Source organism: Ursus americanus, chromosome 27 (assembly GCF_024610735.1).
Source record: "Ursus americanus isolate L20-20 chromosome 27, mUrsAme1.1.p, whole genome shotgun sequence".
Taxonomy (NCBI): domain Eukaryota; kingdom Metazoa; phylum Chordata; class Mammalia; order Carnivora; family Ursidae; genus Ursus; species Ursus americanus.
Genome location: NC_142153.1, coordinates 10452685 through 10475170, shown reverse-complemented (window position 1 = coordinate 10475170; position 22486 = coordinate 10452685). Strand labels below are relative to the sequence as shown.

Sequence of the window (22486 nt, the reverse complement as noted above, 5' to 3'; positions counted from 1 at the left end):
GGAAGTAGAAGCTCCCTGCGGTATTACCACATCTTACACGGTGAGGTACTGAGAAGCAGAGTAAGGATAACCTTACTGATGGCACTTCTGGAAGATAATACAACAAAATAACCGACTAACCACAAGTCCGTAGGAAATGTTTCTAAATAAATATTTTATGGGTGTGTACTGGAAATCCTTAACACCAGTTGGTGTAAAAGTCAACAACAATGACGAATTTCTTTATAGAACGTGGGTCAATTGTGATTTTAGCCTTTGAATTGGCAAATACACGTATTTATTATATAGTATTTCTCGATTTATAAAATCATATTTTCGAGAAATATTCAAGAAGAATTCAAGAAGAGAATATTCTCCCAAAGAAGATTATATCCTTCATACAACATCCAAAGGCATCCTGCCTGGAAGACTGAGTGTTGACTTCCTTTTCCCTCCAGCTTTCTCGTCCACACCTGTCATCTTTAACGACACTACTGCCTGATTTCCACAAAGGTGATATTTGAACTCAAGTCATTACAGTAGGGGAAGGTGGCCTCCCTCAGTCCTGTTTTCAGGATAGTTAGACCACCTCATCCATGTGGCAGGTTTGAGGCTCACGGCTGGGCAATTTTCTGGCTTTAAGAAAAAGACAGCACTGTGATATAAGATGCATTTTTGAAAGAACCAAAATGTCATCTTTCTCACGATGATATGGAATGACATTTAAGGCAGGCTCTTCCCATATTGCCATCTGAGGGAACTGAAGATGCTAAAACGCTCCAAAAGAGGTTGTATTGTGAAGGAGGAAGTGAGGCTGCTTGTCCCCAAGAGACTCAACAGTGCAGCAGCACAAGGATGGACTTTTTTTCTCTCTTACATAACAGCTGTCAGGTGTCTTGGTCCAGGGCCGCAGGCCGCTCTGCTCCAGAGGTTAGCCTGGCTTGGCTCCGTCCATCTCTTCTGCCAACTCCCAAGTGTGGTCCCCGTCCCCACAGTAGAAGCTGGCTCAGCACCAGTCCACAACACGGGGCAAGGACAGCAGTTTTCTTTTTAAAGCCATCACCCCAAAGTCGTACCGGCCACCTGCCTCCCTTCCCACGGGCCAGAACTAGTCGCAAGACAATGCCTGCCTGCAGAAAGGGCAGGGAAATGTGGCCCTCTGGGTGGCCATGTGCCCAGGGGAAACTCAGGGAGCTCTTTTACCAGAAGAAATAAGGAAATAATGGCTGTGGCGGGGGGGTGGGGGTAGATTCTGCCCTGGTAGCTGCGGAAATCCAAAGGATAAGGGTGCAGAAGGCACACGATGCTAGAGAAGTGTTAGGGTGTTTATTTTTTATCGTAATTAAAATATGTGTGTGTGTGTGTGTGTGTGTGCATTTACACTTGTACAGAAACAATAGAACCATGAGGTATGTTTCACCTTTTGTACAGGAGATAACTTTTGACAGTTTTATCAAGCTTCCAACAGTTAAAATTTTTCAATGCCTTTTGGAAGATAGAGGAGGGCAATGTGACCCCTTCCTTCAATATATCAATATTTTCACCAAGTTGGGGCTCTGCCGGACACTCCAGAGACACAAGGATCTCTTTTGCTCTCTGAACAGAGTTGAGTTTACCACGAAGTGAATGCAGCTTAAATTTCAGGACCCCTCACTTGGGTAGGCTCGCTCCAGGGTCTCCAGAAGAGCCCTAGCATTGTATTCACAAGTTGCTTTTGTATTTTTCTTAAAGAGAGCTCCCCAGATCCTTAAGCTTCCTGCTGCACAGAACCAGGCCTTGGCTACGTGTCCTGTGCCTTGGTCCACCACCGAGCCCCACCACTGTTCCCGCTTTTTCCCAGATGGGAAGAGGCTCCCACCTAGTACAGTTGTTCCCCTTTACCCACCAGAGACAAACCCCCAGTGGATGCCTAAACCACAGGTAGTACCGAACCCAATATACACTATGTTTTTTCCTCTACATACCTATGATTTGGTTTAATTTATCTGTTAGGTACAGGAAGAGATTAACAACAATAATTAACCATAAAATAGAACTATTATAACACCATACTATAAGGAAAGTTATGTGAACGTGGTCCTTCTTTCAAAATGTCTTATTGTACCGCACTCACCCTTCTTGTGATGATGTGAGATGACAAAATGTCTACGTGATGAGAGGAAGCAAGGTGAATGGCGTCCACATTGGGACCCAGCGTTAGGCTGCTGTTGACCTTCTGACAGTGTGTGAGGAGAATCGTCCGCATCCAGACCCTGACTGATCACAGGTAACTGAAATTACAAAAAGGGACATGGTGGATAACGGGAGGGACTCCTGGAGTCCGGCATACCTCATCAACATGGTTTCCTGGAAGAAACCACTCTAAAAGGGAAGTACCCCAAAAGGAGAGCACCCCAAAGAGACACATGTTAAAAATGAGTCCCTTGCCCCTTCCACATAAAGCACACTTTTTTTTTAATGATTTTATTTATTTATTTGACAGAGAGACAGCGAGAGAGGGAACACAAGCAGGGGGAGTGGGAGAGGGAGAAGTAGGCTTCCCGCTGAGCAGGGAGCCCGATGCGGGGCTCGATCCCAGAGCACTGGGATCACGACCGAAGGCAGACGCTTAACGGCTGAGCCCCCCAGGGCCGCCCCCTTTGATACCCTGGCCCAATTTTGTGTGTCCTCGAGGATGCTCAGGTAGGTCAGTAGGAAGTCCCTGGGAAAATCTCCTTCAGTGGCCCCTTGGCTCCACAGCAAATGCCTCCTTGGAAAGAGGGTGTCACTTAGATTAGACCCCCAGGGCGCCCACTAGTACCCGTGGCTTCATCACGCTGCGTGTCATCCGAGCTTTTGCCGCTTCTTGTATTAATCTCTGGCGGGTTTGGGTTCTCTGTGTAAGGGCCCTTTGGGTTAGAACTTCCCTGTAACTGTTAGAGGAAGAGAATCTTTTGGTTCTACTTTCAGATTCAGAAGTTAATCTTTAATCAGCCTAAAGCATTTTTTCTGGGTGGAACTTGAGGCTCTGTGGCGAAGAGGCAGGGAGAGACTGGTGCAAATACACAACACACATAATTTTGCATATAATTTCAGAGGTCACCCCTCTTGTTAAGCCCCTGAGCTAGAAGTTGCAAATGTAGTCAATTTGACCTGTTTTATTTTGTTTTTTAAAAGGCCATACTAATACCTTCCTCATAATAATACCCTTCAATACTGTGGGGCCAGAGGGTGGGGATTAGAGGAGAAAATTCAGGTAAAGAGCGCTTAGCGCAGTGTCTGACACATAGCAAGCAGTTAGAATTGCTCATTTCTGCTGGGGTTTCGATTATCCTCACGATTTGCATGAGTTCCTTAGGTAATAACAGTATTAGCTTTTGGTTGCTGTTGTTTTCCCCAGCCTTTCGTTTGCCTTTTAATTTGAAGGCAAACATTTAGTAGCTTTACTCGTCTTATGTAGCCAAATCTGCAATCTTTATTTTGTGTGTGATTTCATTAATTACTTGAAAGATTGGACAGTCATGCTTCTGACAGAGCTTTGACAGATTCTGTTGCTTCTGGATTGTTTTCTCCCCATGGTTTGATTTTTAATAGTTAGCATTCTCCTCCATCTGGAATTTATCTTGGTATATGTACTGGGTGAGGGGTTTAACTTGATCTTTTTCTCCGTTGCCAAGCACTTTTTCCCCAACCACTTATTAAATAACCTTCCCCTCCCTACTGTATTATAACATCTTTATCATATAATACATTCCTGTATTTTGTAAGTGTCTTTTTCTTGGCTTTCCATCCTGTTTCACAGAACAAGGATATGCCTATTTTGGCATCAACGTGTCTTAATGTCTTGTAGACCTAATCCCCTTCTTGACTCTTTTTTTTTTTAAAGAATCTAAAATATGCGCACTTGTTTATTTTTCTAAATAAACTTTTGGAAAATATTCACAAATCCCAAGGAAAAAAATCCTAGGAATTTTGATTGAAATTGCATTAGATTTATTGATTAATTGGGTAGTATTGCCATCTTTAAATATTTCGTTTTACCAACTTGAAACATTGTAGCGTCTTTCCGTTTGTTCAGCTGGTTGGTTAGTTTATATTTATTAGCGATGAAAATGAGCAATGTGTTAACATTTGGAGTTTTAAAACAATTTTAACATACTTAAAAAGGACAGGTTTCCCTTCTCCCCACTTCGTACTGTAACAGAGAAGTAAAAGGACATATTTTCCTTCAGTTTTCACACGCATGTGGTTTCAGAACCCAAATATGGCAGTTGAACTTTTGCTCTAAAAAGATAAAGGCTGGAAGTAACAGAAGGCTGCATATCCTGTCATGGAGTTTGCTACTTACTTTCCCACCTTTTCTCCTAGAAGCACAAGAAGATTATCAGTCACAAAGAATTACTGTCATGAAATCCCCACCACAAATGAGGATTTAGGTGGAGTGGGTGTCCCAATTATTTTGGAAAGCTTTTGGTGATTTTATTCTTTCTCTGGGTGGACACAACCCTCCCTCCTAACTGCTCCCCCCCATCTCTGCTGTCCTTTCCAGTTGTCATCCCAATCTGTTATCTTCCAACTCCCTAGTGACAATATTTTGTAAATTGAAAACGGGGACATGTGTTTACAAGGAGAGTGGGTAGGATATGTGCTCTCAGAATGATCTCAGAAAACCTGGGTCATGTGAGTGTTGCAGTAGTGTTCCGGGTGTATTATTTGGGAGATTTATTTTGGTGGTAGGATAGAGGAGAGGGAATAAAACGCCCACAGAAGAAGGAATATTATTCTACTTCAATTTGCTAAATTCCTTCATCCTCTTTAACTCAAGCCTTAGATTCCACCCGCTGCCTAACCACGGTAAATGAAGTAATGTAGATCTCTCAAATTTGGAGTAATATTCATTATTAGAAACTTAAATTCATAAACAACTTAGGGTTTCAGATGGTTTTCTTGTCTGAGGCTTAATATGTAAAGCTGCTTGATTCAGAGGGCCCACTTTTCTTAATGCCTAATCTGATGAAAAGGAATATAAATTCAACAGAAGAACACAAGTGTGCCTGCGTGGCTCAGTCAGTTAAGGTCTGCCTTTGGCTCATGTCATGATCCCAGTGTCCTGGAATCGAGTCCCACATTGGGCTCCCTGCTCAGCGGGGAGTCTGCTTCTCCCTCTCCCTCTGCCCCTCTGCCTGCTTGTGCTCTCTCTCTCAAATAAATAAATAAAATCTTTAAAAAAATAGAACACAAAATGTGCTAAATCAATAACGATAATTTTACAAAATAGTCTACCCGTTTAACAGGCTCTGTAATTGCAATAATGCTGCATAGCTAGAAAAACCACTTATATCTTCTGAAATGGAAGATATTTCTAAATTTAAAGATCGTTCACTGCTTTAATTGGATCTTTTGTGTTTATTTTAGGCTTGTTTTCAATTTTGGATTTGTGGTCGTTGGTGGGAAGAATTAGGAATAGTATTGGGGTTATTTTTCTCACTTAGAATGAACAGACTGACCTATTTCTGTTTGTGTCCTTTGTACTCAACAACAATTTCTTTAATACTCCTACATCCCAGGGTAGAGCTAAAGTGAACTTTCTCATAAAGTCAATAAACATACAGTCATGCTGTCCGATGGGGACGGGAGAGGACCTCATAGAACTGGCCCTTAAATGACACTGGTTCAGTGTAAACATCATAAAATAGATTTATTTTTTTCCCCGCTTCCCACTGAAAGCTGACACAGCTCAACTCTGCTATGTGGCAGTTCTGCTATAAGTCTGATCGTGACCTAGGCTGAATGTCATACTTTCTGGGAAAGTCAGACTTTACTTTTGTGATACAGAGCAAAATAGATCGGAGGGCTGACCTGACAAGAATCATTCAGCAGAGCAAAGCCTGAACAAGGGTCCCTGAGCCGGCCCTCGGTGGGGAGCTTGGCCAAGTCTCTAAAGGATGCAATCTAGATCCCCTTTAATCTTTCTGGAGCGCTGAAAGAGTGTTAACCATGGACATAAATCTGGCTCCTCTCTTAAAAAATTAGAAAGGAGGTTCTCTTTATGATATAATTTTCAGTGCAAAGGCATCGTACAGATTCTGATGTGGGTGTGCTTGGGTAGTGGAGGGAAGATTGTAATTCTACAGGTGATTGTAGCCTATAGGTAAGAATAACATCTGACCTCACAAGGTTAAGACTGTAATGTTAACATATTTGAATGTGTCAGATGCCCTTATTGGCCATGTTGTCTTGTGCAGACATCAGCACGTTGTTGCCTGGTTAGACTGAGGTCGGCCAGGACAGCAGGCCTCCTGCTGGCATTGGGGGTGGGGAGCTAGGTATTCTTAGCTTCGGCTTTCATGCTAGGTAAGCAGGAAGCGGGAACTGCAGCAGCAGTATTTTGAGAGGAGTGTGTAGCTGACGGAATGGCAACTACCCAGTGGTTTCGAGGACATTCTGCTTTCTTCCAATGTGGCATAGCGCCAAAGGTACTGATAGGAGACCAGCGTTCCAGATTCAGTGCTGGCGCCAGTTAGCTGTGTGACTTCAGGCAGGTGGCTGCCCTTTCTGCTTTAGCCAACTCACCTTCCAGCTGAGAATGAGAAGACCTGCCCCGCTACCGGGGGGAATGATTATAAGGCGCAGATGAAATGTGATTGACATAAGGTCCTGTTAAGTCATTATGTCTCAGGGAGCTCCCGAGGACATTTAGCTTGGTGAGTAAGGAGAGAACATTCAGGGATCAGGTTGATGGCATCACCACGTGCGGGGAATTTCCCACCGCGTCTCGGAAACCTCATCCAGTGAACAGATGGCTCTCAAAAAGCAGGGCTGGGGAGTGGGAGACGTCTGCGGAGGTTCCACTGAGGCACGTCAACCGAGTTGCTGCTTTCTGGGCCAATGCATTTCCTACACGCTTCAGAGCCGCCCGGCCGCGTCGGTGACATCATCCATCTGGCGTCTAATCTCAGTTGAATTCGATGTATCTCTTGCTCACCAGATTCCTAAATTGTGAGAGAATACGGATACAATTGATGGGTTTGTCTGCCTGCCTGCCTGACCTTTCGGTTTTCTCTGTGTCTCCTTCAGCCCCGATTCCCTTGTGCCATCCTGGCCCTACCCTCCTGCCTTGACTCTCTCTACTCCCTCACATCATCTCAGAGCAGGTGCTTTCTTATTGTACTGGCTGCAAGAAGCTCGGTTTCCTGTCGTTCCCCTGTAAAGGTGTTCCCATCACGCTTGGATTGCTTACTTCCCAAAGAAGTGGAGTGAAAGCTAAGAACACAAATGTCAGTTCTGCTTCTTTACCCTCGGAGGCAGAGGCTGTCTGTTTTCTCTAGGTAGTTTGGGGCAGGGAAATGCGGTTCTCTGGGTCCCCCAGTCTTGCCTCCTTCCCTCCCATCCCCCAGATTGTTACCAGAATGGTCTTTCTAAATGGAAATGTGACTTACTTGCTCAAAGCCTGATGACTCCCCTTTGCCCATCCAGGCTCCCTGGGCCACCAGGCACCCAGATGGCTTTGTTTTGGTCCAGCACCATGTTGGCCTCCACAAGGTTTAAAACAATTTAAGTCAGTAAGAACATTAAAGATTGGAAGAGGTCTTGTAAAATCCACAATTTGAGTTTCTCTTGGAAGGCTGTTAGATGGCAACGCTGGGCACCAGGAACTGGGTAGGGCTGCCCCTTAGCCACAGCGGGCTTCTCCAGATGGCACGGCTACTGCTATGCCTTGTCACTCCCTTACGTTATCTAGGGAGGTTCTTCTGTTTGTTTCCCCCACTACAGGATCAAGTTCAACTTGCGTTAAGATCTACTTATGGGATCCATACCAATGATCCCATACCAATTAGGCCCCAGCTACATCTGCCCCAACTCCTGCCCCGTCCCTACAGGCTTTTCTAGAATAGCTGTGCTATGAAATGGTTAGTTGTTTGCCTGTTTGAGTTTGCTTACCCTTTCATTTTGTTTTATTTTGTTATTTTTTTTAACTGAAGAGACCCATCTTGCAGATCCCTCTGGAGCATCCATTACAGGCAAGGGGTGTGCCTGGCTTGGCCACACCACAATTATGGAGTGTTTCAAGGGAGTTACATTTCAGATTTTCATGCTGTATTGATCCAAAGCTTCTGTGAAGGGCAAGAAGCAGAGGAGGGAAGAGAACAGATGGGGCCCTTTCTGCGCTTTCGGTCATTTCCAAAACAAATACGTTTCATTTGGTTATGTGGTCATGTCTCTCCAGACATTTTGCTCTGTGGTTCTGAGGACATAGCAGCAAAACGGTTTACCTTGGTTAGGATATCTGTTTTCAAACTTTGCCCATTCTTTCCCAGAATTACAGGAAAATTGGTATATCAGCCTCATTACCTGAACTTCTAGACAATAAAATAAATTCAAGCTAGTGAGTCATTACTTCCTTTATTGTTGTTCACATTAGCCCAGGAGCTTGCTGGGGAGTGATGTTCAGAAACCTGAGTATTTGCTTCTCCAGTTTCAAGAAATTGCTCTGTAAGTTGGGCTTTGTCTTACTGGGACCATTACTTGCTCCAAGTTCCATTCTGCGCTGATTCCAAAACTTGATTTCCCCAGGAAGAGTCAGGCTTTAGGAATTTATGTCATCCCGCCAAATTCATAAAATCTATTACTAACCTAGAATATTCCCTCTCTGTTCATTTACTGCGCACCTACTAAGTGTGTGGCCTTGTCCTAATGTCTGGAGAAATAAAAATAAATCACAAATATGATGTCACTGCCATTTAGAAGCTTATGGTGTAGAAGTGGGACAGATATGTAAACAAATTCATTATATGTCGTGTGCTAAGTGTAGGGTGACCTTACATCTTGGGGACATCCTGGTTTATGCCTGCTGTGTGGTGTAAGTATTCATAGTGCCCCCTTTCAAAACCATCTAAGGGCCACAATAAAGGTTTCTATTAACGTTTGCAGTATAGAGATAGCAGATTGGGGGGGGGGGGGGAGAAATCAGCCTGTTTTTCCCGAGTAGACACTTGAGCTGGGTGATGAAAGAAGTTTGGGCAGTCAAGGTCTGGGAGCTCAAGGTGGGGGGTAAGGGGGAGGGGAATGTGCAAAACTTTTTTTTTTTAGATTTTATTTATTTGTTTGACAGAGAGAGCATAAGCAGGGGGAGCAGGAGAGGAAGAAGTAGGATCCCCGCTGAGCAGGGAGCCTGATGCGGGGCTCTATCCCAGGACCCTGGGATCATGACCTGAGCCGAAGGCACACGCTTAACTGACTGAGCCACCCAGGCTCCCTGAAACGTGCAAAACTCAGCAGGCAAGAGGGAAATTGTTCCGGAAGCAGCGATTAGTCAGTCCAAGCTAGTCATTGTTTCCCAAATTTATCCTGTGAAAAAAATTCCCCAAGATACTTGGTAAAAAAATACAGATTTCCAGGTCCTGCTGGTAATCTGGATTAGCATTTTTAAAGAAGCACGCAGATGATTCTGGGACATATTGAAATTTCAGAACCAATTCTCCACTGATTATGGCAAGGAATACAAAGGGCTGGGAGTAAAGAGGAACAGGAACAGTAAGCCTAGAGCACAAGTCACATATCAGTCAGGTGAGGTGACCCCAGGTGCGAAAACCCTCAGAAGTAGAACTAGTTGGAAGACATTTACAGTAGACCTATGAAAAATGGACAGCGTGGGAACTATACGGCAGTTACAATGGGGATGCAGAGGAGTGAAAAGATTAGAGAACTACTCAGGAGGAAGAATGAACAGAACCGGAGCTAGGATATGCCAGCTACTAATTTACATGGGGTAATATTATTTCCGGGCAACAAAACACTTGTGTGAAATCCAGGAACCTAGGGGACCTTACAACCTGAAGGTGTAAGTGGTGAGCCATAAACCTAAAAATACAAAGAATTGGATAACGTTGTGATGTATTTCATGTGGACGTAAAAAAAAAAAAAAATGACTCCTACTTATTTCCCATCGTTGTAGTCTCCAGAACAGTCATGACAGTTGTGTTTGTCTCTGGGAAGGAGCTGGATGAATTCTAAAGCATCCTGACACCCCCAACCCTTTGATCTAGACTTCAGGCAAACCTTTGCCCTTCTGTTATGGTAAGACCACTTCCCATGGCTTATCTTGCATGATTTTTGCTTGTTTTTGTTATCGAATGTGCGAGACAGTCACGACTCCTCAACAGTGCCATCATCCCCTTTCAGGGGAGATGGTCTGCGTCGTGCAGCTTCAGCAAGACTTTGTTCCTAAATTCGGGAGCTGCTCTCTGTGTGAGAACCTGAAGTCACCTCACAGATTCACCACAACTCTGGGAAATTAACAATAGCCCAAGAAACGCCCTATCCAGGCAAGGAGATCGTGAAGCCTGGTGTTTGTGGTTTGCGGCTGCCGGCGTCCTTGGTGCGTTGGAAATTCTGAGGAGAGCAATCTCTATATGGAAAATGAAGAAAATCCGAGGAGAGCTCTGCTATTTTCTTCTGCCTTCCAACATAAAGAGGGTTTTTATTTTGAAGGTTGCCTTACCAGGCCTGTTGGCATACTTCTGAAGCAGCAGACGAAGTCAGAAATCAGAGACTTAGAAGTTATGAAGAGAAAAGCCTCAGAAAAGGAGAATGGGAACCCGCTCAGGCTATAATTTCACAGGGTAATTTGGCACCCTTTGCCAGAGACCTGGCCCCAGAGCGTCCACGAGTGCGGTTTGGGGAGGGACGAGACATCTCCAGTTCCAGTGCTTGGCTACTCCTGCAGCGTTGCTGAGGAATTTCCAAATCCTGGGAGTGACAGGGTCGGAGGTGAACGGGCTGAAATCTTCCACGCTGTCAATGTCAGGGAGGGGGAGAAACATCAGGCAACAGCGGCCTCAAAGTTGTTTTTTTTTTTAACAAGGGGCTTCACTTCTGTGCGGTCCAATGTCACAACGCCATTAAGTCACAGTAGCAAGATGAAAAAATAAGAAGGGAAGGAGGAAAAGTCCAGCGTGCACGGACGCAGAAAATGGATCTGCCCTGCTCCTGCCGCTGACGGAGCTGTTGGGGGCGCCTGGGTGCCCAGCCCGCCGGAGTCGCAGCGGGGTAGCCCCCTTCCCGCAGTCCGGGCGCGACCAGAGCGGCGCCGCGGCGGGGGGATCGGGCGGGCGCGCCGAGGACTTCAAAGGCCCAGCGCCGCCGCCGCCGCCGCCCCCGCCCGCGCGCACGAATAGTACGGTCCAAGGGGGCGGCTCCTGGGGCGCGGCTCCCGCGGCAGCTGATGCGCGCCCCGCCGGCCCGGAGGCGGGAGCCAGAGACCCCGAGACCCGAGCCGCCCGGCGCTGCGGGCCGGGGCCCTGAGGAGGCCCTAGGAGAGGCATCTTCTCGGCGGGAGTCGCCGGCGCGGGGGTGGCCGCGGCCGCACCGTTCGGGAAGGAGGACGAGGAGGAAGCGGCGCTGCTGCTGCCGAGAGGAAGCGCTCCACCCGGGCCCCCGACGGCGTTCGTTTAACCACATCCGCGCCTCCGCTGGAAACGCTTACAGGCGCCTGTCACCCGTTCCCTCCATTTTGAAAGGGAAAAAAGGCTCTCCCCCTTCCCCTACTCTTAGGAGCTGGAGCCGGAGGAGCCGCGCTCATGGCGTTCAGCCCTTGGCAGATCCTGTCCCCAGTGCAGTGGGCGAAATGGACCTGGTCCGCGGTGCGCGGCGGGGGCGCCGGAGAGGACGAGGCCGGAGGGCCAGAGGGCGACCCCGAGGAGGAGGACTCGCAAGCCGAGACCAAATCCTTGAGTTTCAGGCAAGTACACGCATCCCTGCCGAGATGCAGACGTGCTGCCATCCATCCATCTGCGGCTCATTCTGTGTGCGTGTGTGTGGTCGCTCACCCGCGTAACCATTATCATCGCAATGCTGCGTCCCTACCCGTAACCGGGTCCCCGCTGTGCATTCGAAAGTTCAGGATGTTCTGTCCGGCATTACCTTTCCCCCCCGTTTCAGTGTGAGCTTTCAGAACCTAACCCAGAATCTGCAGTCTTTCCGCATCCCGGTCTGCTTCAGTCACTTTCTCTTAAGCTTCGAGCCCCCAGCCCCCGCCCCTACACACACAGAGTGTCATTGATCACACCCGGTAGAACTTGGGGCCCTCCCTGTGGGGAAGAAGTCGCTCCCAGGCCCTCCTGGTGTTCCTCTGTGTCCCGAAAATGCAGCCTTGGTAAAGAAGGTCGCGTGATGACAGGCCCCTGGCAGCTGGTGAGAAATGGTGGTCTTTGCTGAGCTGTCACGGAGTGATTGAGGAAGGCAGGTGACGGTATTCTCAGCTTCGGGCCGAGTGAGTTCCAAACAGGTAGAGGCCTGCCTAAGAAAAAGGCATCATGGCGAGAGCTGACTTAATTTTTAGGAGGAGGGAGCAATCTTAATTTTGAAGCCTATGAGAAAAGGTTCTTGTTAGAAAAGGAGTCTGTTGAAAAGCGCTTTTGGGGGGATATCAGAAGAAAGGATGACCTCAAAAATAAATGGTGATGGAGAAAAGCTCCGGAGGATGGAGGGATAGCAGGGAGACAGGTTGGCAGGCAGAAGGCCGAGGAGGGCCCGGCGACAAAACCTTGTGGTGAGCTCCCGCAGGCCAGTCCCTGCTGAGGACGAGTGGGTTGTAAAGTTAGGCAAAAATGCTGGACTTCAGCCTTTGTCAACATGTAGACTGTAAAGGGTGTCGGAAATACCGTTGAAAGTGGTAATTCCTCATTTTTCCCCCTTGGCAGCTCGGATTCTGAAGGTAATTTTGAGACCCCTGAAGCCGAAACACCAATCAGATCGCCTCTCAAGGAATCCTGTGATTCATCCCTAGGATTGGCAGGACGGGGGGCCAAAACCCAAGGTAAAGAAAGACTTTCATTTTCTGCCTCTTTTGTTTTAAAGTTTTGAAAATGTAAATGGGGGAAGGAAGAGTGTTAACTTAGGGCCATTTAAAAAGCTTTGGATTGAGTACTTACTAGGAAAGAGCTGTTTTAAAGCTCCTGGCTTATTTGAAATGTTTTTGTTTGTTTTTTAGGAATGTGGTGGTCAGAGGCTTTCTTCCTAAGTAGTTTGTACATTTGCAGGATGAGATTACCATTATCAAACATTCCTGCTGGGCCCCTCCCCTCAGCCCCCCAAAACCAAAAATGCATATAGTAATGCAGAGGTGGAGGGAGGTATGTTTAAATTTGGCTTTGGGTATTTCTCAAGCTAAGTTACTTTCTCCAGGGGTGTGTGTGGCCGGAGACAAAAATTATAGGTGGAAGTTGATTTTTTTTAGATAAGAAGGAATCTTAAGAAGCTGTTTTAAAATTGTTTACCTCTCCCCTCACCTACATAGGAATGGTGGGGAGCTTCTCAGTCTACCTAAGAAAACCTGGCACAGAGATTGTCTCCTAGCCCCCTCAGAGCTCAACCTTGAGCCTGCCCTTCATCTACAAAAGCTTCTGTTGTTCCATTTAATTAGTAGAAACCTTTTTTGTCACACAGCCAGTTTTGAGTAAAATTTCACCTGTCCTGATAGAATCTGTTTATCCACTCAAAAGAGTGCGCTGTGATTCAGCAGTGAAAAAGTCTTGCTCTACTGAGCTAATATTACGGAGGGAGATGGATCTCTTAAAGGTTAAGCAAGATATATATGTCATCTTGTCTTAAGTATTACGGAGAAAAATACAGCACTGGAAGGAGGAATAGGGTGTATGGGGTGGGGATAAGAGATGCTGAAGGGTACTTAGGCGGAGCCTTGCCTATAAGGGAACTTGAGCAGAGCCCTGAGGGAAGATTGAGGGAACAGCCTTGCAGATTCTTGGGGAGGGAACCCTTTCAGCAGAGTGAATGGTATTCTCAAAGGCCTGAAGCAGGACCAGCCTGGGATGGGGTGAGGCCCGGTGGTGGGAAGGTTCTGAGGACAATGAAGAGGCCAGGGTACCTCGAGTGGAGTGACTAGGGCGGGAACTGTAGGAGCTGTTAGCTAGATAAAGGGAAGTCTGGAACATTTTGTAATGGCGTAAAATGACAGAAATGTATTCTCTCACAGATTTGGAGGCTGGAAGTCCAAAGTCAAGGTGTCATCAGAGCCACAGAGACATGTTCCCTCCAAAGGTTCTAGGGAAGAATCCTTTCTTGTCTCCTCTAGCTTCTGGTGGTTGCTAGTAATTCTTGGTGTTCCTTGGCTTGTGGCAGCATAACTTCGGTCTCTGCCTCCTTCATTACATGACAGGCTTCTCCCTATATGTCTCTGTGCCTTCACACGACATACTTTTAAGGACACCAGTTAGTGGATATAGGGACTCTCCTAATCCGGTATGACCTCATCTTAACTTGATTACATCTGCAAAGGTACTATTTCCAAGTAAGGTCACATTCGCAGGTATGGGGAGTTAGGAATTCAACGTATCTTTTTTTTTTTTTTTTTTAAAGAGAAAGAGAGAGTGCTTGAAGGGGGAAGAGGGAGAGGGAGAGAGAGAATCTTAAGCAGGCTACACGCCCAGCACAGAACCCCACACATAGCTCGATCTCACGACCCTGAGATTATGACCTGAGCGAAATTAAGAGTTGGACACTTAACCAACTGAGCTACCCAGGTGCTCCTCAGCATAGCTTTTTGAGGGACACAGTTTAACCCACAACAGAGGGCTTGGAGCAGAGACATCATGCTTTGACATCCTTTTTAATAGGCTACTTAGCTGCTGTCTGGAGAAGGGACTCTCTAGCATGGATGTCCTTTTTCAGTGCTTTCCCTTTTCCAGTGTCTGTCACTGTCACCCTATGAGGGCAGATAGAACCAGCTTTCAGTTATCCTGTTAACTAATTCCTGACCCAATGATGACTTTTTTTCTCCGAACAGTTACCATATTTTATGGCTTCATGATTTCCTCATAGGTTGCTTAGGGAAGGTAGGTGCTCTGTGATAGACTTCATGATGGAGCTGGAATTATTGGTGAAATGATGCCAGCTTTTTCTGATTTGATTTTGCTTTGAATCGAGAGCGGAGAATTCAGCCATATTCTCAACTCACCCTGGGTTGCTTTTCACCATTGTTTTCGGAAGAGACCACATGGGAACAGGCAAGTTTATGTATTGGAGCACTCGTGTGGGGCACTTAGCTTTACAGCATGGAAGATGCATTTGTTCTTCATAACTTCCCTTTTCCTCTCTGAAGATTGGCAGATCAGAAAGGAGATTTGAAAGCTGGAAAGAACTATTCTGAAGCTTTCCCATCAAATTTAAATAATGCTCACCAGACATGTTAAGTAGCTACTTGAAAGTCTCTTTGAATTGCCCTCAGCTTGGGCGGCCCCTTCCTCACCGTTCTGTCAGCTGGTAGTCTGATTCATCTTGACAAATTCTTTGCTAATTGCATAGAGGCCTGTATGGCTCAGGCCCCCAGAGCCATAGAGACCCAATTGTTTAGTCCTTCCTGTGCCACTGGCTCTTTTTTACATGTTTTGGTAACTTGTAGCTCAGACTCTTTCTCACCATCTCTAAAAGGTTTCTTTTTAGAGAGTCATGGACCAGGGAAACTCTGTGGAGTAGATCATGATTAAAGGCCATGTATTGGTAGGGAATGGGGGAGGGTGTACAGTCTGGGAAATTACCACTCCATATTAAGAGATCTTTCAATTTAGGGTCTTTAAATAATAGGATGATTGCATATCAACGTGGTAGTATCTTGCCTTTTAGAACTCCTTCAGCCCAGCATGTAGAATGAGACTTTGTTAGTCCAGAGTCTTGTTGATGGCCTTGTTATACATACACAGTAAATACAAAAATACTACCAAAGCACAGGTCTGACCAGGAAAGGTATCGGTGGACAAAAATTCCCAGAGACTCATTTCAGGTTGAAGTCTTAATTTCTGGGCTTGGATGGTCCTCTTTCTCCTGAAATTGTTGATCATTTGGCTCCCGATAAAGTTAGTCTTTCATATTTCTGTGGATTCAGGACATGGTGGGGCAGCAGATAGAGATTATATAAGACTGTATCTTCTGGAGGGATGATTTATGAGTTGTTAGTCAGGGGTTGGAGGTAACATATGTAAAAGATCCTAGCTTCCTAGTATATAACGGCCCTCCAGTGTATGGGCTGCATCCCATATCCCATACCCTTGGCCCCCTCCCCAAACTCCATCTAATTCTTTGAACACAGGGAAACATTTGAAGTTAATTTTCTACATCTATTTGAAGTTAATTTTCTTTTTATTGGAAGTTTTTTGGGGGGAACTTAACGGTATCTGAACTCTGTAATAATGCTTCTTGAGACAAAGCTATATGCCATTCTAGGAATTAAACGGTGGATGAGGTTGTGGGGATTTTTTTAAGCCACAGATAGAAGCTGTTTCAGACTAACTGCTAAAATAAAACTTGAGCTAAAGAGCTTCCTTGAAAATACCAGAGTAGTGGCTGTACTATTTGGGCTGGTAATTCTGTGTTTTCTGTCTGCCTCCCCCAGCAAAGAGTGTTTAAGCTGCTGCTGTTACTGTTCTTTCTCTTTGCTGTGGGATAGATCAGTGAAGAGACATACCTATGAGAGGACTTTTGCAGAAGTTTCAATCTCAAGTTTATCCTTTTTTTTTTTTTTTTTTGGGTGGACTGTGGTTTTGTCCATTGTTTTAGACTTTAAATTGAATGTCCTCTGCTACTAGAAACCTCCTTACCACACACACATACCTTCATTTATAGTTTGTTACCTTTGTTTGAGATAGAAAATCATAATTCATACTGAAGCTCTCATATGCCCTTGAAACAACTCGGTACATCTACTGTTTGATGTGTTAATTAGATGCCTCAGTATTTCAAAGTCATAGGATAGTCCTCCAGAATAGAAGGAAAGATAAACAGGGTCACTCCACTGATATTTACTGCTGGAGGCCTGGGGGGAATGCAGAGTTGTTTGTTGACACGCTTTGGGTAGTCTAGATCAGGAATCAGACTGTGGCTCACAGACCAAATGTGGCCTGCTGCCTGCTGAGGCCGATTATTGTTCTGCCTGGGAGCTAAGAATTATTTTTACATTTTGAAATGGTTGGGAAAAATTGTGCTGTGAGAAAATTATATGAAATTCAAATTTTAGGGCCCATAAATAAAGTTTTGTGAGAGTGTAGCCACACTTGTTCACTTCAGTGTTGTCTAATATGGCTGCTTTCACACTAAATTAGTGAGGTTTTTCTGTTTGTTTGTTTGTTTGTTTGTAAGTAGGCTCGACACCCACTGTGGGGCTTGAACTCACAACCCTGAGATTCAGAGTCATATGCTCTATCTACTGAGCCAGCCAGGCGCCCCTGAAATAGCAATAGCAATAGCAATAGCAATAGCAATAGCAATAGCAATAGCAATAGCAATAGTTGAGTACTTGGAACAGAGACTGGCCGGCAAAAGCCTAAAATATTTATTATTTGGCTCTTGACAAAAATGTTTGCCGACCTAGATCCACACTTATGACAGTTTTGATAAAAATCTGAAGCTTAAGTAATTTGGGATAACTTTAAAGAAAGCGCCAAGGCCATCCATGATTAATTAACAGTGAAGTGTGGCGCCAGGTGCCATTGGCGTAGGCCTGTATGGTCAGGTAAGTCTTTAGGGTAAGACTAGTTTGGGCTGGCTTTGTCTCCCTTGCAAAACACAAATGTCATTGGTCTGTCGGTGTACCTGATTTTCAATGAACTAAAAGATCCAAGGAGTTATGAAAAAAGGAAATAAGGGAAGAATTAAGAGAGTTCGAGAATCATTTAATATAAGTGCACATATATAGACTTTAAACTTTTGCCCATTAAGTGTTTTTTAATGGTTTTAATTTAATGGTTTTAATTTCATTTAATGGTTTTAATTGGGTGTTTCAGAATTTATTCAATGGTTGATGTGGTATATTGTTGGTATATGTTGTAGGGCTGAAATGGTATATTTATTGGATTGTTTCAGACTGTACATATTATAAGACCTAGAATGCAAATCTTGTTAAAATGTAAGCCTTAGGTTTTTGATTCTAAGGCTTTGGGTTACATATATAAGAAAATAGTAGGCAGACATTTTTCAGTATTTATTGAAGTGTTCCAGTCAAATCCATGAGTATCCCCAGGTGGCTCAGTCGGTTAAGCAGCTGCCTTTGGCTCAGGTCATGATCCCAGGGTCCTGGGATCGAACCCTGAGTTGGGCTCCTTGCTCAGCAGGGAGCCTGCTTCTCCCTCTCCCCCTGATCGTGCGCTCTCTCTCTCTCTGTCAAATAAATAAATAAATAAAATCTTAAAAAAAAAAAAAAAAGAATTTAGTTTCACATCCTCTGCCTGCCCCTACCACAGGGATTGCTTTATTACAATTTCCTAGAAATAATGGGACTAGTAATGACCCTTAATGTTACCTAGTCCAATAGTTCAGCCCCTATGGCTCCTTCAACAATATCTGAAGCCATCCCAATCCCTTTTATTTTTTATTTTTTGATGTAATTGGCTCTTTCACAGTTAAATTTAAATTTTTATATTATATCATTGTAGGATATTTAAGGCTTGAAAACCACAGCAGCATGGTACAATTCTTCCCCCCACCCCCCCAGATAACGTTTTTAGCTCTCAACTTTGGAGATTCCTTCTAGTTAGTAAACGGGATCGGAGCCATGTTTCTTTGTTGCTTTATTTATACCAGTGTAAATGAGCCATGTAGAGCTTCTATATGGTGTTCCGCCCAAAGAGAAAGTTTTCTTGGGGAAAAAGTATAGTTTTTCCAGCAGACACCTCAGAAAGTGCGGAGCCACAATGTTTGAATCAAAAACTTAGAGGCAGGGGAAAAGTCTGCCTGCTGAAAGTAGACATTTTAATAACTATAAAGCAGTATTTTTCTTTCAAAATGAATTGTAAATTCAGGATCTTCTTGAGAGATGTTGGAAGGAATGCTGTAAGGATTCCACTCATTTGACTTGTACTGTGCAGTTTGGGGCTTACCTGAGCCTCCAAACAAAGCGAGATAGCTTACTTGGACAATTTCTGGTGGTTGAAGGCATCAGTTGTGTGTGTTGTGCTGGGGTCAACCCTTCCAAAATGATGTTGCTGCCATTTAATGTTCCACTTAAAAAAATGGATATGGTCTGAAGCCATTTAAACATTTAGGTAAAAGAGTACTTGTAGTGACTTTTTCAAGTGGGCAGTAACACTCTTCATAGGAAGTCCTGGCAGCCTAAACCATTTCGTCACAATCTCCTAACCTCAGGTCAGTGATGGGAAAATCCTGGCTTATCTCCCCAAACCAAAACAGCCGTCTTGGTGGGGATGTGATAAATGAGGGTTGCTGAACTGCCTGAAAACTGTTCGCATTGGGCCTAGAAAGGGATTGCTGCTTCTAAGTTCAGGATCTCACCCTCACCTTTACTTGTACATGAACCTAATTTTATGAGTTTCCACAAACATGATTGGATCTCCAGGGGTTAGATTGCTAATGGCAGAATGGATATTTCATTATTTAACAAATGAAAAAAACATAATCTGGCAGTTCTGTTTGGCAGATACAGACATTTTCCTAGCCAATCCAGGTACCCTCTTTCCCATATCATTGCTGGAAATATAACAACAAATTATTGATCTCCAGCTTCCCCTGTAAGACTCCCCCCCACCGCCCCCGCAGCAGACCATCTTGCTTTCTGTGTCAGCTGAGTTTATTGAATGTATTGGAAGCAAGTAGCCTTTTTTTTTTTTCCTTTTCAGCATCTTACTTGTTTAGAACAGTGATGTTATGAGGTAGGACGCATGTGATCTCCATTCCAAAGATTGGGAAATCAAGGCCAGTGTCCTTACTGCTAGTAGTAGAGTGGGGTCTTAATTCAGCTTTTAAGATCGCACATCCAGAGCTTTATGGGACATATTATACAACTTCTCTCCCCAGGGAATCCGTGATTCTCTCTCTTCAGTGATGGAAGAGAAGACTTATCAGAAGAAATAAAGGTTCTTAAAATGTTGCCAGGACAGAGTGTATGATGTGGGGAGAGCCTCCTTTGAAGTATCCTGTTAAGTGATAGTAATAATAAAAAAAAAAGTTCAGTTGGGGATATATATTCTGCATTTATTAACTTGGCATGTGTAATATGTGAAGTATAAAATGTACTTCAGGAATTTTGAATATCAGAAGTTTGTGCAAAATTTGGACACAGAGCCAGAAGCAGGAAAGAAAAAAAAGCATTACCGGGTAAGCAGCTCTGTTGAAAACATTTTGCGCCCTTGATGCTTAGCTTCAGCTCTTCACTGAGAAGTTAAGAGGGAGGGGACATATTCAGTAGTAGCTTTTGCTTTCTCTCTCCACCTGTGAGTCACACGTGGGTGAGAAGAGGCACATGCATGCAGATGTGTGTGGCCTCCTGGGACTCTTCACCTCTTTCAGGATAGAAAGAGGAGTTTCTAAGAGGCCTGTATTAGTTATCTATTGCTGCATAACAAATTACTCCAAAACTTATTAGCAGCTTAGAACAATAAATATTATTTCACATAGCTTTCAGAGGCCTGGAATTTGGGGAGCAGCTTACCTGGGTGGTCTGGCTTAGGATTACTTGTGAGAATGCAGTCACGGTGTTGGCGGGGACTGTATTAATCTGAGAGCTTGACTGGGGCTGGAAGAACTTCTCCTCAGGTAGCTCACTCCTGCCTGGCAAGTTCTTTACCATGTGGATGGACCTCTCTGCCTATGAGGTTGCTTGAGTGTTCTTCCAGCATGGCAGCTGACTGGCCAGAGTGATCCAAGAGAAAGATGGGAATTGTAATGTCTTTTATGACTTAGCCTCAGAAGTCACACTGTTATTTCCACAGTATCTTTGGTTACATGGGTCAGTCCAGCAGCATGATTGCCAGGAGATGGGATTCATCTCACCTGGTAAATGGCACCTTCATTGGGGGCCATCTTGGAGGTTGACTAGCATAAGACTCTTTTCTACTTTTTAAAAAAACTTATACCAAAGGGTATAATTTCAGAGACTTCCAACTTTTTTATTACTCTCTTCCTCTGGGGCCTCTTTCCTGCCTTCCTTTTGCCCTTTTTCTTTCTTTTTTTCTCTTTCTTTCTTTCTTTCTTTCTTTCTTTCTTTCTCTCTTAAGATTTTATTTATTTGACAGAGAGAGACACAACGAGAGAGGGAACACAAGCAGGGGGAGTGGGAGAGGGAGAAGCAGGCTTTCCGCTGAACAGGGAGCCCGATGCGGGGCTCGATCCCAGGACCCTGGGATCATGACCTGAGCCAAAGGCAGATGCTTAATGACTGAGCCACCCAGGCACCCTGCTTCCTTTTGCCCCTTTTCTTAGAGTGCAGGAGCAGAAGAGACAGAAATAACATGGTCTTCAGCCCGGGTCCCTGTCCTGTTGTGGAGGCATCTAATGTGCCTGGTGAATCGGCTGCTGTTGCTCTGTCTGGAGGCTCCTCTCTTTTCCTTTATCCTGCATCAGCCCCCAGGTCCTGTGTGGGCGGTTGCTACTTTGTGAGAGAGGCAGTTGGTATTTTGAATTCTCCAGTAATTATTTCTGAAGAGATGCACATTATGGTTGTTTGGCAGCAATGGGGTGAAGTTACACAATTTCACATCTCTGCAGAGGAGTCCCATCTGTTAGCACGTGCTCTTTCTCTGTGCTCCTCCTGCTGCAGGCATTGGGGATGGAGGAAAAGTCCTACAGGGGGGGCCTTCTACAATTTCTGTCTGTAATGGGGGATTTCTAATGTATTTGAAATGTAACCTCAAACAAATCCAGATGGTTCTGAAACTCTGGGGCATCTAGGAGTGAGAAGAGAAGACATATTCATCGTTGGATGGGTTTCTTTCTTTCTTTCTTTTTTTAAAGATTTTATTTATTTGAGCGCAAGCGAGCATAAGCAGGGCTTAGGGTCCGAGAAAGAGGGAGAAGCAGATTCCCGCTGAGCAGGGTGCCCAGTGCAGGGCTCCATTGCAGGACCCTGAGATCATGACCCAAGCTGAAGGCAGCCGCTTAACTGAGCCACCCAGACCTGCCATGTTGGGTGGGTTTCTGTGGAGGTTTGGCTGCCTGGTGGGCAGACACTCATGATTGGTGGGCCCCTCCCTCTTACTGTATTGTGATCTTGGCTTTCAGAGGACAAGTAAAATGGCATAACTTGCTGGTTTGGAGATTTGAAATATTTTCTTCATCCTTAGTATAAGCTTTTTCAGCTTATCAGGTGGCTTTCCAGATTATTCTTTACCTGTGGAGTCTTATGTTTTGCAGTGTGCCTCAGTCAGGAGTTAGAAGCTTATCTCTGGAGAAATGGCATCTGGTGCCTTGTCTCTCACAAAAAGTGACTAAACTTGCCCCTGCCCCCTTCCCTGTCCCTCCCAGCTCCTGAGTAGTGCTTTATTTGGAGGGTTTTGTTTTGTTTTGCTTTTATGGGTGGGGAGGAGGAAGTTTGGACAGTTTGTTTGTTGCTGTCTGGGTTTGTTCAGGGGTGGGTGGGGGGGGGCGTTGGGTGTTGGATGTTTTTCTGCTTTCAGTAGTGACATCTGAAAATTATGGCATACCTAAGAGGATGTTCTGTATTTTCCTGCCTTGACTCACCCACTTGGAACCCCCTCCTTATTCTCATGCTCCTGGGTCACCCGGGGCC

The 22486-nt window shown here is 45.0% G+C and overlaps 1 protein-coding gene across 15 annotated transcripts in view; it reads left to right on the top strand.

Annotated features, from left to right (window-relative positions):
- Positions 1–22486, top strand: part of TACC1 (transforming acidic coiled-coil containing protein 1) — a 112066-nt gene that overhangs the window by 44764 nt on the left and 44816 nt on the right. For 6 of the 15 annotated variants that reach the window (XM_045779314.2, XM_087856388.1, XM_045779309.2 and 3 more), the window contains 2 exons: positions 9914–11698; positions 12660–12775. The exons of 2 other annotated variants lie outside the window; for them this stretch is intronic. In XM_045779314.2, coding sequence (XP_045635270.2) covers positions 11538–11698; positions 12660–12775 — 277 coding nt within the window. In that variant the 5' untranslated portion in view covers positions 9914–11537. Of the gene's footprint in view, positions 1–9913; positions 11699–12659; positions 12776–22486 lie in introns of those variants that run through there. 7 more of the 15 variants (XM_045779310.2, XM_045779312.2, XM_045779308.2 and 4 more) reach the window with 4 other exon arrangements.